Genomic DNA, 15,238 nt, shown 5'->3' with positions numbered 1-15,238 from the left:
TGACCGATATAAAAAATCTTTTGCCACAGTGCTCTTTAGTTTTTAAAGATCTATCGAACGAGGTATCACTCTCCCCATGTTCCCATTTAACGTTTTAAAAAAATTAAATGAAATCTTTGAGTTTTACTTCCCACTTATGCCGGTGAGGCTAAAGGAGACGATGATGATGAATAATGAAAAAAATGGTGGAATGAAGAAAGTGGGAGGAAACGGGATAACTCCGAGGAAACCCACGCACACTGTGTTTGTCCACCACAAAGTTCACCTGGTGGGGGCTGGGATCGAACCCGGGATCCCATAAAGTTTTAAAGTTGGACCCTGGGCCCCCATGAAGGGCGGCCCTTTGGGGCACCGCGACAATACCATTTGATGCGCCCCATGGCATTTGCTATTTGAGTTTTTGTTCGGTTCATTTATCTTCAATCGTTTTCGAGATATTTCCGTAGAAAGATTAAAATGGGCCACCCTATATATATATATATATATATATATATATATATATATATATATATATATAGTTTAACCGCACAAAATAGAAAATGTTCCCTGTCTCTATCTTCAGGATCATGTAGAAGGGAGAAAAGTTATCCCTCTAGGGGTAAAAATTTCGTCTCCAGGAGGGAATATTTTTTTTATCAGGGGAGAAAATTCCTAGCATTCAATTCACACGCTGCCCAGTCGGTTAATAACGATTCTGAAATCGAACCTCGAAGTCTGTTCATCATGGTTGTGTCAAAACGTGGTTGTGTAATCCAGCTCTCTTAGGGGCAAGATCGGGAAGGATATTTTCTGTAGGAAATGATTGTACAGAATGATCTGGGCACCCACGAACAACATTGAATTCAAGTTGCCGAATAGTTTGCAACTCATCTAAGTAGTAGATCGCGTGCTACACAAAAATATAAAGTAAAACCAGTCAGCTAAGTGTGAAGTCTATACTGCGTGTTTGTACTAGTTTCATATTTTATTTATTTATTTTCTTATTTTGGTAAAGAATCGTCAGTAGAGTTACGAAAGTTCAAGAATGATATCTTTCGAATTCTGGATTTGGCTTCTTTGATAAGGCTCCCTATCTCGAACCAACAGTCCGCGAAGCAAATGTGATCCACAACTCATTTCCGTTCATGCACTAGACCTAACGATAGCTGGTTGGTAATTGAGTATATTGAAATTCAGATTTAACCTTCTTCAGAGAATTACTCAAGTAATGTTAAAAACTTCACTCAATTCTTTACCTGCTTTATCGAATATTATAATGAAAGTTAATTTCAGTATGAGCCAGTATCCGAATTAATAGGAAGGACGTCATAAATTATTCCTCCTCGTTAAAAATGTGTCCTTCCCCGGAGGAGAAAATTTTCATCCCTGACTTTCTCCCTCTCTAGAATTTTTTCGAATGATCATGAAGATAGAAACAGAGAATAGTTTTTAGTTTGTGTAATCAAACTAAAAAGAAGTTTCATTTAAGTTAAAACAGTTTATTAAACACCTCGCTTCTGAACCTTTCTGAAGCCGATAGAGTCACACTCTTTTATTTGTTAAAAAAAAAAAAAAAAATAGTTGCCTATTTATATGCAAAAGATATTCTTTTTGCCAGGAGCAAGCTGAAGAGGCTCGAAACGGGTGAAAAAATAATCAAATGTTTGGATGTGCAATTCCTGAAAAAGGGTCACAGGATTCACTCAAACGGGTGATGATCTAGTTTCATCTAAAAGCATCGTAATAATAATAATGTAATTTAGCAAGATAATATTTACAAGGAAGCAAGAATTGCCCGCTCGTATTAGAGTTTATGATACACAGTGTATGTGTATATACACAGGACCGGATTTAGGAGGGGGGGGGGGCAAAGGTGCACATTCACTCCCCTTCGTTGTAAATATGCACTACCTAAAGTGAGAAGCTAGCAGTGAGTTTTGCAAAATCAATAGTTTAAGTCAATTTTCTGAAGGTTGAAGGAAAAGAATTCATCGAGAGCAGACACACAGCATTTCTAAAGGAATTCCTCATTCACATCACAGATGCCTAAAGGCATTTAAAAAACTCAAATTTAATTAAAATGCACTGGTAGTTATTGGTGCACACCCCTCAGAGAATCCTGGATCCGGCCCCCCATATACAGGGTGGGCCATTTTAATTAATCCACGGAAATATCTGAAAAATGATAAAACATAGAAGAAATTTTTGAAGTACACGTTATATATTGCTAAGGGGGAAAACCAATTCCGCCAAAAATACCCCTCCTTGCCCCCCGTAAATGGGGGTAACGGGGGGTAACTTTGAAATGTCAAATGGGAACATGGGTCGAGTAATACCTCGTTCGAAAGGTCTTGGAAAACTAAGTAACGCTGTACCAAAAGATGTTTCATATTGTGCACCAGTTTCAAAATGGCCGCCATGATATGGTTCGGAAACTCCAGTACCCGTAGTATGAAAACCATGGAAGGTAAATGAATGGAACAAAATTGAAATACGTAAATATCATAGGGCATATCGAATGATGTAATCCCTGTGATCCCAGTGGCCTTCCTGAAGGGGTCTTGTGGGCCAACTTCAAAATTTCAATGTCCTACCGGACAACGGTTCGGGCGTACGCTTGACCTACCAATGCTGTTTGGAAGGCAGACTTCATGCATAGAGAATTGGTGCACTAAGTTAACGCGGATGGCCACAGTTACATTTTGATTAACTATTAGCATTCATGTCATATTGTGAGCTTTAGGGACGAAACGGTGTGTACGTATATTCCCGAAATGCTTTCTGAATAACCAGCACGCATTGCATAAAAGTTTCTCTTTTTTTTAGTCACTACAGCGTCATCCTTACAAACAAATGTTTCAACCACACCAAACCTATTTGTAATGTTAGCCTTAATTTACGAATTAAAGTAGAGTTCTCGTTTGAACTTTCACTTTACTTTCCACCCCACTCACATACAGAGCGCAGGGAGAGATTATTTTGCAGGACTTGGATTTCTCTCTATACATTATGGCAATTTTACTCTAATATTTTTATCTCTGTTGTATTATTCTCGAGCCTTGGCACGCCTCCGTGGTTTTCCTATTTAATTTTCGTTATTTTCATTTATGTCTAACCGTATTCATACTATGGGCACTAGACGTTTTCTTAAACACAGTCACCATGTCTTTGCGATCATTTTGAAAACGGTGTTTCATGTCGAAAATTTTCTTACAGAAGCTGTTTGATATTAATTTGTCTATGTAATGTGATGTTACTCGCTTCAAGCTGCTATTTGAAATTTTCAAGTTGGCCCCGGATACCTTTCAGTTGGCCCTTGGAGTCACCCCGACAACACCTCTCGATGTGCCTTACGTCAGTTAGCTACTCCAGTTTTTCCTCTGTTGATTTATCTCCAATCGCTTTCATGCTACGGGTACTAAACCTTTTCTCTGACACGGATACTGTGTTTCAGCGGTCTTTTGAGAACACTGCCATTTCACATCAATCGTTTTCTCCTGCAATATGTTAGATTTTGCAAGATTTATCGAACGAGGTACCACTCGACTCATGTTACTATTTGAAATTTTGAAGTTAGCCCCCAAGACCCCTTTAGGGAGGCCACTGGGATCACAGGGATCACACCATTCGATATGCCCTATGATATTTACGTATTTCAATTTTGTTCCACTCATTTACCTTCCATGGTTTTCATACTACGGGTACTGGAGTTTCCGATCCATATCATGGCAGCCATTTTGAAACTGGTGCACAATATGAAGCATCTTTTGGTACAGCTTTACTTAGTTTTCCAAGACCTTTCGAACGAGGTATTACTCGACCCATGTTCCCATTTGACATTTCAAAGTTAGCCCCCGTTACCCCCATTTACGGGGGGCGGAGAGGGGTACTTTTGGCAGAATTGGTTTTCCCCCTTAGCAATATATAACGTGTACTTCAAAAATTTCTTCTATGTTTTATCATTTTTCAGATATTTCCGTGGATTAATTAAAATGGCCCACCCTGTATATATATATATATATAAAATGTGGACCATTATCTTGATACGCCCTTATAACTTCCAAACTAATGGACAAAAACGCTAAACGCTAAGATCTTGTACCATGCAAATATCGGCAGGGGACATTGTTTGGTATATCCTGTGATACCACAAGGTTAATAGTGTTGCCAAAAATGATGGGAAATTTGCACATTGTTGTGTGAGGGGCTCTAGAACACCTTTAATCCGTTTCGTAGTATTGCTGTAATACTGGTACGGTGAGTGTCCAAAAGAATAATCTAGTAGATCCAGTCACGTAAAATGAAATGAAATCTTTCAGGTTAACGTCCTACGATTGAGTCCTTTAGACTAAGGGAGACGAGTGATTAAGGCAAGTGAATGATGTTGGAAGAATTAGTGGAATAAGAATATGGGAGGAAATGGGAATACCCCGAGAAAACCTACGAACACGATGTTGTTCACCGCCAAACTTACCTGGCCAAAGATCGCACTAGCGATTTCACGCACCAGAGATAGGCGCTCTATCACTGAACCACTGTGCCCCCCAGATCCAGACACGTAATGGAGGCGATGTTACATTGGTGAAACTGTTACAAAAGTGTATTTAATACATTTAGTAGTTTGGTTAGTCTTGTTTTGTTACGTATTGACTATTTCCAAAGCTATAATAAACTATTTATTTGAAGAGAGAGGGAGATGGCTGAGTGCGCATATGGTTGAAATTCATTCCTTTCTCCCCCCCCCCCTGAGAAAAATATTCAATTCGCACATTGGTATGAATTATAAAAAGTTCAGGCGCTCTTCTGTTATAAATTTGATAATGATACTGAGATTGTTTTTCATCTGTTGTTAGAATATGAGGATTTGTGTGTAGACGTAGCTGAAATCGTTGATTTTACTCAAAAAGTGCATCGTCGTTAGCGTTATTGTTGTTACTTATTATTATTATTATTATTATTATTATTATTATTATTATTATTATTATTATTATTATTATTATTGTCGTTGTCGTCCATACTTAAGAGGAATTTTGTCTATATCTAAGAGTCTGTGTTAAATATTGCAAAATCAAATTCTGTACTCATAATTCGTTCAGTTTGAACTTCGGTTGTCTTAATATCAAATTCCTTAATACCACCAATTTATTATTTTCTTATTTTTTCTAAACACAAAAAAAGTGTGTTTATGTAGCACAATGGAAGATAATTTAACATTTCTTTAGAGCAGTTGTAAAGACTTCTACTACTTCGAAGTGTTCTATGTCATGCTTAAACAATAATTAACCATGAGCAGACTTAAAAGTAAGCGCGTGTATTAAAAAAAATGAAACATTTCCACTCATCCTCTTTTAAAGATTGTCTCCGAGGCATGCCATGGGAGAACGGACATGAGGGGAAGAATTTCATGTTGCAGTAATACAATTTAAATAACCTAATTTATATTTGACTACGGGCATATAATTTGAAGTACTCACCAACTACCTCGATAAAAATTATTGCGTGAGTACCTTAGGATTCTGAGACATGGATTTTTGCATAGGGCATATATTAGTTCCTAAATGAAGTCTTGACCCGACTATGGTAGGTTCCATAGTTTTGGAACTATGGACCTTTAAATTTCATTTTTTCGTGTTTTCGGCAACTTATAACTCCGAAAGGAAGCATTTGTGCACCCAGGTTGGTCTATACTTTTTGTCTCATTTTGGTGTCAGGAATCACCTCCAAACGTTGTCTGTATTGTTTTTGAAACACCCTGTATTTTATTGAGTTTATCTTTAAAAGTGTGACATGATTACTGATTTTAAGAAATATGTATGAAGTTATTTGTGGATGTTCCAGCTTCTTGTTGAATGATGTGCGAGAAGGTGTTTATAAGTAGTCAAAATTTTCAGTTGAGAACAAGTTCAGACAAGTTTTGCTATATTCATTGTTAGAACCATTTTTTTTTTTTTTTTTTATGTGCATTAAAACTATGCAATCTTAATATAACTTACGTGAGCGGAAACTAGAAAAAGTTCTAGTCTAATAATTAGAAGTCAGGATCACAACCAGCAAAAGAAGTTGGGGCGGGAGGGGGGCACAAATCATTAAAAATTTTAAACCATTGTACATCACTAATTACAGAGATCTTGTACACACATGGTAACTATATTTGAATTACATACTTTCCCTTCAGGTACACCTACAATAATAATAATAATAATAATAATAATAATAATAATAATAATAATAATAATAATAATAATGGATATTTCAAAAACGTTTATTAACCTGTACAAAAATTAACATTCCTGTTATGCGTAGATTCCTCAAAGACTTCCTATAATGAAATTCTATTTATTGAAGTATATTGTAAGTAATTCTGATTTTTAAAAATGAAATGAAATCTTACGTCAGACGGTTATGCCGCCTAGGCTAAAGGAGACGATGATGATAAAAAATGAATGAAATGCTGGAATGAAGATAATAGAAAGGAACGGGAAAACTCCTTGAAAATCCACGCACACGGTGTTTGCCCACCACAAAGCTCACTTGGCGCGAGCTGGTATCGAACCGAAGACCACATGCACCAGAGGTGAACGCTCTACCACTGAGCTGGCGCGCCCCAATTCTGATTTTAATAGCATGATGAAACTATTAATTTTCTTCATTAACCTTTCAATTTTTTTTTTTTTTTCATAATTTCTTTCACCCTAAATATTAATAATCCTTAATCTGGGCAAGGTAATTGTGGGGCCTCTTAATACTACTCTTACTAATTTGGTGACTTAAAATGGAGATAGATTAGATTAGATTACTTTTTCCTTTCCATTTATTAAATTAAATCAAGTTATGTTCCAGTTATTTAGGAAATATTAACAAATTTGTAATAGATGTTTTGGGAAAATTTCAAAGAAAACTTATTCCAAGATTAAACTACTCCTTGTTTATTTTTCATTTGAAATCACAAGTGTCATATTGTAGGGTTGTTATTGTGTTCATTTATAAACATATGAGCAAGGTCACCTGAGTTTTTTTTTTTCTTTCTTTAAAGAAATGCTAATGTGATCTTAAGATGTCTGGAACAACGGGATTCTCTCAGCACTTATAATTGTTTGTTATTATATTTACATTGTCTTGTGTGATAGTGATCACGTATACTTCAGATTATAAAATTTGATTTGAGTAAGTGGTACACCATGTGTGATCTAGTTGAGGAAAGGAAGTACAGGAAATATTAATGTGTTGCTCTTTCTCACTGTTTTTCAAAGCAGAACTGTAAGAAATGGCCCAAGATAACAATGCAGTATGACGAACACATTTCACCTTTAAGTTAATTGTATAAACCACACAGATACCAGAAATTTTTGCAAGAGAAATAATGTATTGTTCTGACTGTTTGAAAATAAGGTGTCTGCTTGTATTTCTTTATCTAACCCAACTTAAAAAAATCTCAAATTATTTCATTCAGTTAATAGATAGAATTCTTGGAAGACATTCGGTTCGCTTACGATACATATTAATGTTGGAAACGCACTGAAAATTCGTCTGAAAATACTTGTCATTCTTTTGAATACTTTATTATAGCTTGTAATAAGGATAATGTCTTCGCACATCGTTACCAACGTAATAAGAAACTAATTTTATTACGCCTGTATAGTAAATACTAACTGGTCAGTGAATGCTTCTCTTCGTCCGCTTTTTCAGTTTTAGTCTTCCAGTTTTTGATAAATTAGTTGAATGTTTTCTGGACACTGATTATACATTGTTTACGTATGATGATGTAAAATTTGTACATTTAATTTTGACTATATGCGTCCATGCTATATGAGAGGCGGGCCTAGAGATTAACGTGGGATCCAAAATACCTAAGCTCTCACGGGGAATCACACCCGAGACGTCCGCGCCGAAGGCGCGTACGGTAACCGTACACCACGAATTCTTATTTTTTTTTATTGTAATTTGATTATTTGTTGCATTGTATTGTATTTCGTGTATTGTATTGTATCTCTTTTTGTATTTCATGCAGCAACTCAAGACGCAGTCTTCGACTCAGAGAAAAAGCTAACAAAGAGACGTTTTTAAAAGAATGTGGATTGACGGCGAAATCAAGGGTTACTACGTACGTTGACAATTCAAACTCAAGAGGCGAAGTCCTGAATTCTCCAAAACCAGGGGCATCCAGAAAACCACAAGATTTTGCATCAAACAAGATTCCTAACGCAGGAAAAATTAGTGGCGAAGTTTGGCAAAATGCTATGAAAAGTAAAAAACTTGTTGTTCCGAACGTAGAAGAACTGTGTAATAAAGCTAAAACTGTACAACTTACGACTGCAAACAAGTACAAAGAACTGGTTAAAAGTTTTACTAGTATGAAATATCTTGTGGAAAAAGTTACTCAAGAGAACAATAAGTTGTATCAAGATTTACAAAAATCAGTGAGAGAAGCGGAATATTACAAAGCTCTCAATTCTGGGTTACAAGAATTGTTATTGAGGAAGTTTGGGATACGAACAGGTAGGAAATTATATTTAATTCGTCTGTTATGAAATTCAGTTTTACCTCTCGTCGTAGCTTTTGTTGCGAGGACTAAAGTGTTTTTGTTTTCCCATTATAATTTCTTGTCAAATCAAAGGCTAGTTGACTGTAATATTCTGTTACGTTCCTCATACACAGGGTGTATCAAAAGTACAAGGCCATAGGCTAGGTCCGTTATGATTAAGATACAAGAAATGGAAAGAAAGGAAAATTGTTGGAAGTACGTCGTTTTGAATTTCAATTGGTGGAATTTTATCAATCGCACCTCCCGTTTGGACTCCACACTGGTAAGGTGCCTTATGTTAAATGCAAAAATAATGTCACTTCAGCATGGTGTTCCCTTAGACCCTCACCCTACCAACAATACAGCATTGTTGGGAAACGGATTCGGGGTTCTGGATTTCCTCACTCAACAATGTGCACGTTCTCTGTGTAATTTTTACGTGCCCGTAAACGTTCGAACAGTCTATTGAAATGAAAACTTTGCTTTTTCATTTAATATAGGGTGCCTTATCAGTATGGAGCCTAAACGGCTGGTGCGATTGGAAAGCATCATTTTATTGGAAACCGCCTTTTTCCAACAGTTTCCCTCACTGTCCAATCTTTGTTATCTTCACTCATAACATCGTTAGCTCGTGACTTCCAGACTTTTAATACACCTGGTATATTGAAACATAAATACAGAAAATATATTTCCTTGAACTAAGTATTAGGTGACTGTAAACACTATCATCGTTGATTCAGTTTTTTTTGTAAGATGTTCTGTTTTGCGACCCGTGTCTGTTCGACATTAAAGTTATGCTTGCTTGCATTCATTTAATAGCCTGTGTTAAATTTTAGAGCAATTTTCGAACAAATGAGCCCTATATAAACAAAGAGTTATTATTCACTTGCACTTGGTTATCGGCGATCTGGAAACTCCTATATAATGATAATAATACTGTTCTGTCAACTTGTGTTTGCATAATTGTTAAGATCCACTCCTCATTGGACTGCGAGTATTTGTTTGGGAAATCGAATGCATTTTACGCATAATGTTACTCACAGAATATTCCTTGCACATGACGTATAAACTCAATTTTCAACTATTTCCTTGCCTTGAAGACGTATTGGGAATCGTGGATGTATCACAATCATATCCAGGATTCCCATCTACCTGAAAAGAAAGAAAAAGAAACTTAAAAAGTCAGGGAATTTTAAGTATAGATTTTTACTTCTCAGAACCCTTTTCTCGTTTTGCCTTGCCTGGCTAGTTAGTAGGGGATATTTTATAAAACAAATTAGTTTGTTTTGCAAAATCTCTACCTAAACTTGCGCTATATACATAGACTATGAACCGGCTGGTCGTTTTCTTTTCTTTTTTTTTCATTAGATATAGACCTGGAAATTTATAAATTGTTACTTGGCAAACCTGAGTAATCAAGAAATTCGTGCTCGCCAAACAAATGGGACCGTGACGTGGTAAGGGGGTAAACCAATCATTCACACCCATAAAACAACTCAATAATTCTTGATTATATATAATATATATATATATATATATATATATATATATATATATATATATATATATATATATATATATATTTGACTTTCCTATCTACAATCCACTGAGAAGTGGCTCTTGACAATTACTACGAATAGGAAATAAAATTCTACACACAGGTAGGATAATATATTTATTATTTATTTATTTATTTATTTAATTATTATAAGAAATATACAGGAAAATAAAGATCGTTATTTAAAATATTACCTATATTTGAAGCGAACAGTAACTGTAAGCCCACCAAGGATATTGTTAAAATCAAACAAATAGTTTATATCATTTTAACGTAAGAGATGTTGTGTGATGTGTAGTTTATTATCATACTTGAAATTCTTCGGTTTTGGAACTCGCAACATTGTCCTGTAACAGAAAACGTCGTGCTTTCAAAAAAGACACTGGTAATATTTTATACATCTGTTCACTCATCAAAGCAGAAAACAAAATCCAATACTCTAAATTTGTTTAATGTTGTCCCCCCATCTGCGCCTAGGTCTTGCTAATGGTCGTTTTCCGGTTGGTCTTCCAGTCAAGATTTTGAAAACGTTCCTACTTTCTTCCATCCTGGCTACATTACCTGCCCACCTTAGCCTCCTAGACTTGATGACCCTAAGAATGTTGGCTAAACCTTATAAATTGTGTAGTTCCTCGTTATGAAGTATCCGCCATTCCCCATTCGCGTTTCTCTTGGGTCTGAATATTCGTCTCAGGATCTTGTTCTCAAATATTTTCAATCTATGTTCTTACTTCCCAGTAAGCGACCATGTTTCACAACCACAGAGAACAACAGGCATGATTATCATTTTATATATTTTAAGTATCAAATTCCTCGACAGAATTCGCGACGACAAGAGATTTTGAACTGAATAATAACACGAATTCCCTGCTTTTAAGCGACATTTAATTTGTTCGTGAATATGGTTTTCGTCTGTTAATATTGATCCCAGATATTTGAAAGTATCCACTTTATCAAAAGTATTATTTGATATTTTAACGCATCCATAATTTGTCGCATTACGATCCCGACGAACTTCCATGTAGTTTTCTCTGCATTTACTTCTAAATCCATGTCCCTACAAGCGTTTAATAAGACCTCTGCATTTCTTTCTATTGTTCTCGTGTCATCCCCTATTAAATTTACATCAGCAGCATACGCCATAACCTGGTGAATCCCATTCAACTCTAGGCCCTGGTTGCTACCTTTGGTTTTCCTTATAGCATATTCCAGAACAAAATTGAATAATAATGGCGATAACGCATCTCCTTGTTTCAGGCCATTCTCGACGTGAAAGCTCGTGGACAAAAATTTTCCTACCTGGACTTTACTTTGAGATTCATTTATACATATCTTAATTAATCTAATTAGCTTCTTTGGTATTCCAAATTCTGTAAGGATGTTGTACAATGCTTCTCTCCTAACCGAGTCGTAAGCCTTTCTAAAATCAATAAAGAGTTGATGTACCGGGGTATTGTATTCCCACTTCTTTTCGAGAATTTGACGAATGGTAAATATTTGGTCGATAGTTGATCGATTTCGTCTAAATCCGCACTGATAATCTCCAACAATTTCATCTGCGTATGGGGTCAATCTTGCTAATAGAATGTTTGAGAAGATTTTATAGAATGTTGACGAAAGAGAAATGCCTCGATAATTATTAGTCAGTTTTGTCGCCTTTCTTTTGAATAGGAACAATGATTGATTCTTTCCATTCTCGTGGCAATCCTTCCTTGTTCCAGATAAGGAGAATGAGTTTGTGTATCTTGTTCCACAACTTTTCGCCTCCAGCTAAAATAAATAATAATAATAATAATAATAATAATAATAAACTACGTGACGGAGCTGAGAATGTAATCTTGGGACATTAAAAAAGCCCAGTTAAAAATGATTAAATTATATACTCTCTCGACTTACGCGCTGTGCACAGAAGTAAATAAAACGTAATACATTTAGGAATAATACTGTAATTTTTAAACACGGATTAGGATTTACACTAACAAGACATTAGATAATGTAAACTTGAGGACATGCTTATTTTTCATGTCCTGATGTAAAAGAGTAATATTCTTGAATTTTCCTTGAGTTAATAGCAAAACATACATATCATTGAAAGTGGCCCTTTTTTTTCTTTTATCACTTACACTTATATGATTTTCAAAGTTCTGCTATATAATAATAATAATACACTGGTAAACCTTGAAAACAAGAAGTTTTACAAATTGTTACCATTTGTAAAAATTCACCCAATGATGTTTCGTGCCATTGTAATGCTAATTTTTATAAAAATTTTCTATGGTTGATTATGATTATCATTTAATGATTATTATTTAACTTCTCGCTTTTTTTTTTCTTTCTTCAATGTAGCAACTAGATGTTCAATATACGGAAAGCCCATTATAACTGCATACGTACCGAAAACAACACTTGCACTTCAACAAGAAATGCGACAAGGAAACTCTTATGTTCAGAATGGCAGTGTTTTAAGATCAGTAAGTATGGAGTACTTGTAGTTAATAATTAACTTTATAGTTTCTTCATTAATTGCTCTATACGGATTCCTGTAAAGCAAATTTATACTGCATTGTATCTTTGTGTTTCTTAGTTGTAGGTAGTAGAATTTTTAAGTATTAATTTTGATGGGCATTCTTTTAAGAAACTTCTAAGACACTAAGTGAAAGTTAGTATTTTTATATCTTGAATCCTTTTAATGTGTTGTTCGTTTTTTTGCTTACTGTGTTAATAACACAGATGAGAGTTTGTATTGCTAAAAATACATATAGAAAAGTACTGAATTTCCACAATCAGACTAGTACATCACAGCGTGCTCACTATTATGTTGTACTATGATTTCTAGGTTAATACATTTTTTTAAGACTTGGGTAAAGTTCTTTTGTGGACTATTGAAAGATCTTATCACAAATACTAAAATTTTTAAAGATAATTTTACAAGTAGTATGTGTATCACTGTTAGATGTACAACAATAGATACAGTTTGCTAGTTAACACTTTTTTTTCTTTTTTAACATACACGCTTTCTCGAGAACTACACATGAAAATTTACTGTCAGGCATATCAGTTTTGTTCAGGTTAATATATTTTTTTTTTTCATTCATACATGCCTCATTCTTTGTACAATGTTAAAGCTTTACAAGTCCTTGTGATTTTGGGATATATCATATTCACTGTATTATGTGTTATCCTCTTTCTAGTATCACAATGAAAAGTTTCATGAAGCTTTCCTTCAATATCAGTTTCGTCTTAATAGGTGATGTGAAGTATCGTACAGCATCAGATTTTAAGTTTCCAGAAAAATTCATTTTGTCGAATTTCTCTCAAACTATACGTAAGGACTTACTCTCACACATATGGGAATATCTGCCTGGTGCAGATTGACTGGATCACTCATTGGTACTGGTAATGTACGGTGACCTCCTCCGTAAAATGAGGTAGGCAGGGGTTGAGCCGGATACCTCCCAAATGGATGATTAAGGCGTGCCCGTGGGTACAACAAGTGTTTGGTTTGTCGTCTGCGCAATAACTTTTGACGTCGGGCGAACGGCATGGAAGTAGTAGACAGGGCCAGGAACCGACCTCCCCCGTCCTCCTCAGGTTAAGCTGGGGATCCTGATGTGATTTGGACTCTGCCAGGCTGTAGTCAAACCATGGGATTCGGTAACTTGTAGGTATGTGTTCCAATCAAGAGATGAGCTTGCCATATAAAACTTCAGCTGCCATCACTGCATATAGTGGTGCGTTTGTGCTCGTTAAGAGGGAAATTTGACTGTCAGGGTTGAGCAAGTGATAGTGGGGATGGGATTTCTTACGAAGTTCCTTTTAAATTCCATGCACATACCTTCTGAAAAAAAAAAAAAAAAAAAACGGCCATAATTTTAAGACTAGTCTAGCAAGAAGGGTACCTTTGATGGTGTCCAGAAGAGTGCAAGTAGACAAATACTCACACCACTCTCACCCAGAATATTTCCTTCAGTTCAGTGAGATCTATTGATTGGTATATGTCTCATCTGTAGACAGTTATTATTATTAAACGCTTATACTATTGTAGAATTGTGTTGTGTGTAATTTAATATTTTTGCAAATAGTTCGTTGACAGATTTTATTATTTAATTACAGAATGAGTCTTCGCAAAATGGAATAGATACAGAGTCTCAAAATTATGTAATACCAGACTCCGAGGGTAATGCATCGAATCAAAGACGAATTGTGCTAAAACGTGAAAGAATCTCGGCATCAGAAGTAGATGGAGATACTAATAGTGATAGTTGTGTCAACGATGATATTAATAACGAAACCCAAAATGATAACGGTCTAGTTTCTTCTTCTGATGGTCACTCCATGTATATAAAAGTGGAAAACGAAAGTGTACTGGAGGAAGAAGACCCTTGTGATAATTTTGAGTGGGCCCAGTTAGAGGAAGAACCTCCAGCAAAACGGGCAAGAACGGAGACTGATGGAAGTGATGATGTTAGTGAGACGTCTAGTACAAAAAGTACTGGTAGCAAAACGGATTCAAATAAAGCAAACGAAACGTTTGCAAGGACTAGTGAAAATAATGAAAATTCTGCTGGTGAGAATAAATAAACACAAATGTGTGAGCGACGGTAAAGATAAAATATTGATTGTCATGTTCCAGCATAAATGTATGTATGTGTGTGTTGCATGCTGATTTAATTGCTCATATTGCGTTTTATTTCCATATTTATATTTGTTTTTAGTACACCTAGCATTTTTTTTTACCAACTTTAAAACTGAATATCATGTGTCACTTATTACTCATATATTGATTATCATTTTATTTTATTTTTTTATTGTAGTGTGTACTTAGCGACAGACGTGAAATTTACAAAAGTATGACTAAAATATATATATATTAAAATTAGGAATAAAGTGAATGTCATGTTAATACATCCCCCTTTCGATTAATCAAAACTCTTGCAGGAATCTAAGCACGAGGTCAGTCAGATATAATTGTACTTCACAATTTAAAAAATAACATAGAAAAAGAGAGAGAAAAATTATTCTTTAAAATATGCGAACCTAATTTAAGTACAGACCAGCAAATTTAAATAAAAATTGAGATTTTTTATTTAATAATTTTATTTAAGCACAAAAGGAAAAAAAAAACATACTAGGTAACTTAAACTGAAGGACATGCCAGTAATCGCCTATTTCAACTTCCT

At 35.2% G+C, this 15,238-nt stretch overlaps 1 protein-coding gene across 8 annotated transcripts in view; it reads left to right on the top strand.

Annotated features, from left to right (window-relative positions):
• The window catches only part of LOC145693117 (uncharacterized), a 41,975-nt gene extending 27,038 nt beyond the window's left edge, over positions 1–14,937 (top strand). For all 8 annotated transcript variants that reach the window (XM_081768827.1, XM_081768826.1, XM_081768828.1 and 5 more), the window contains 3 exons: positions 7,988–8,475; positions 12,405–12,529; positions 14,172–14,937. In XM_081768827.1, the coding sequence (XP_081624953.1) occupies positions 7,988–8,475; positions 12,405–12,529; positions 14,172–14,639 (1,081 nt within the window). In that variant the 3' untranslated portion in view covers positions 14,640–14,937. The remainder of the gene's footprint in view (positions 1–7,987; positions 8,476–12,404; positions 12,530–14,171) is intronic.
• The last annotated feature ends 301 nt before the right edge of the window (positions 14,938–15,238 follow it).

The sequence above is a fragment of the Thermobia domestica genome, chromosome 8 (genome assembly GCF_964235325.1).
Source record: "Thermobia domestica chromosome 8, izTheDome1.hap1.1, whole genome shotgun sequence".
NCBI lineage: Eukaryota > Metazoa > Arthropoda > Insecta > Zygentoma > Lepismatidae > Thermobia > Thermobia domestica.
Note: the sequence above shows the minus strand (reverse complement) of the source record. Positions and strands in the feature narration are given on the sequence as shown.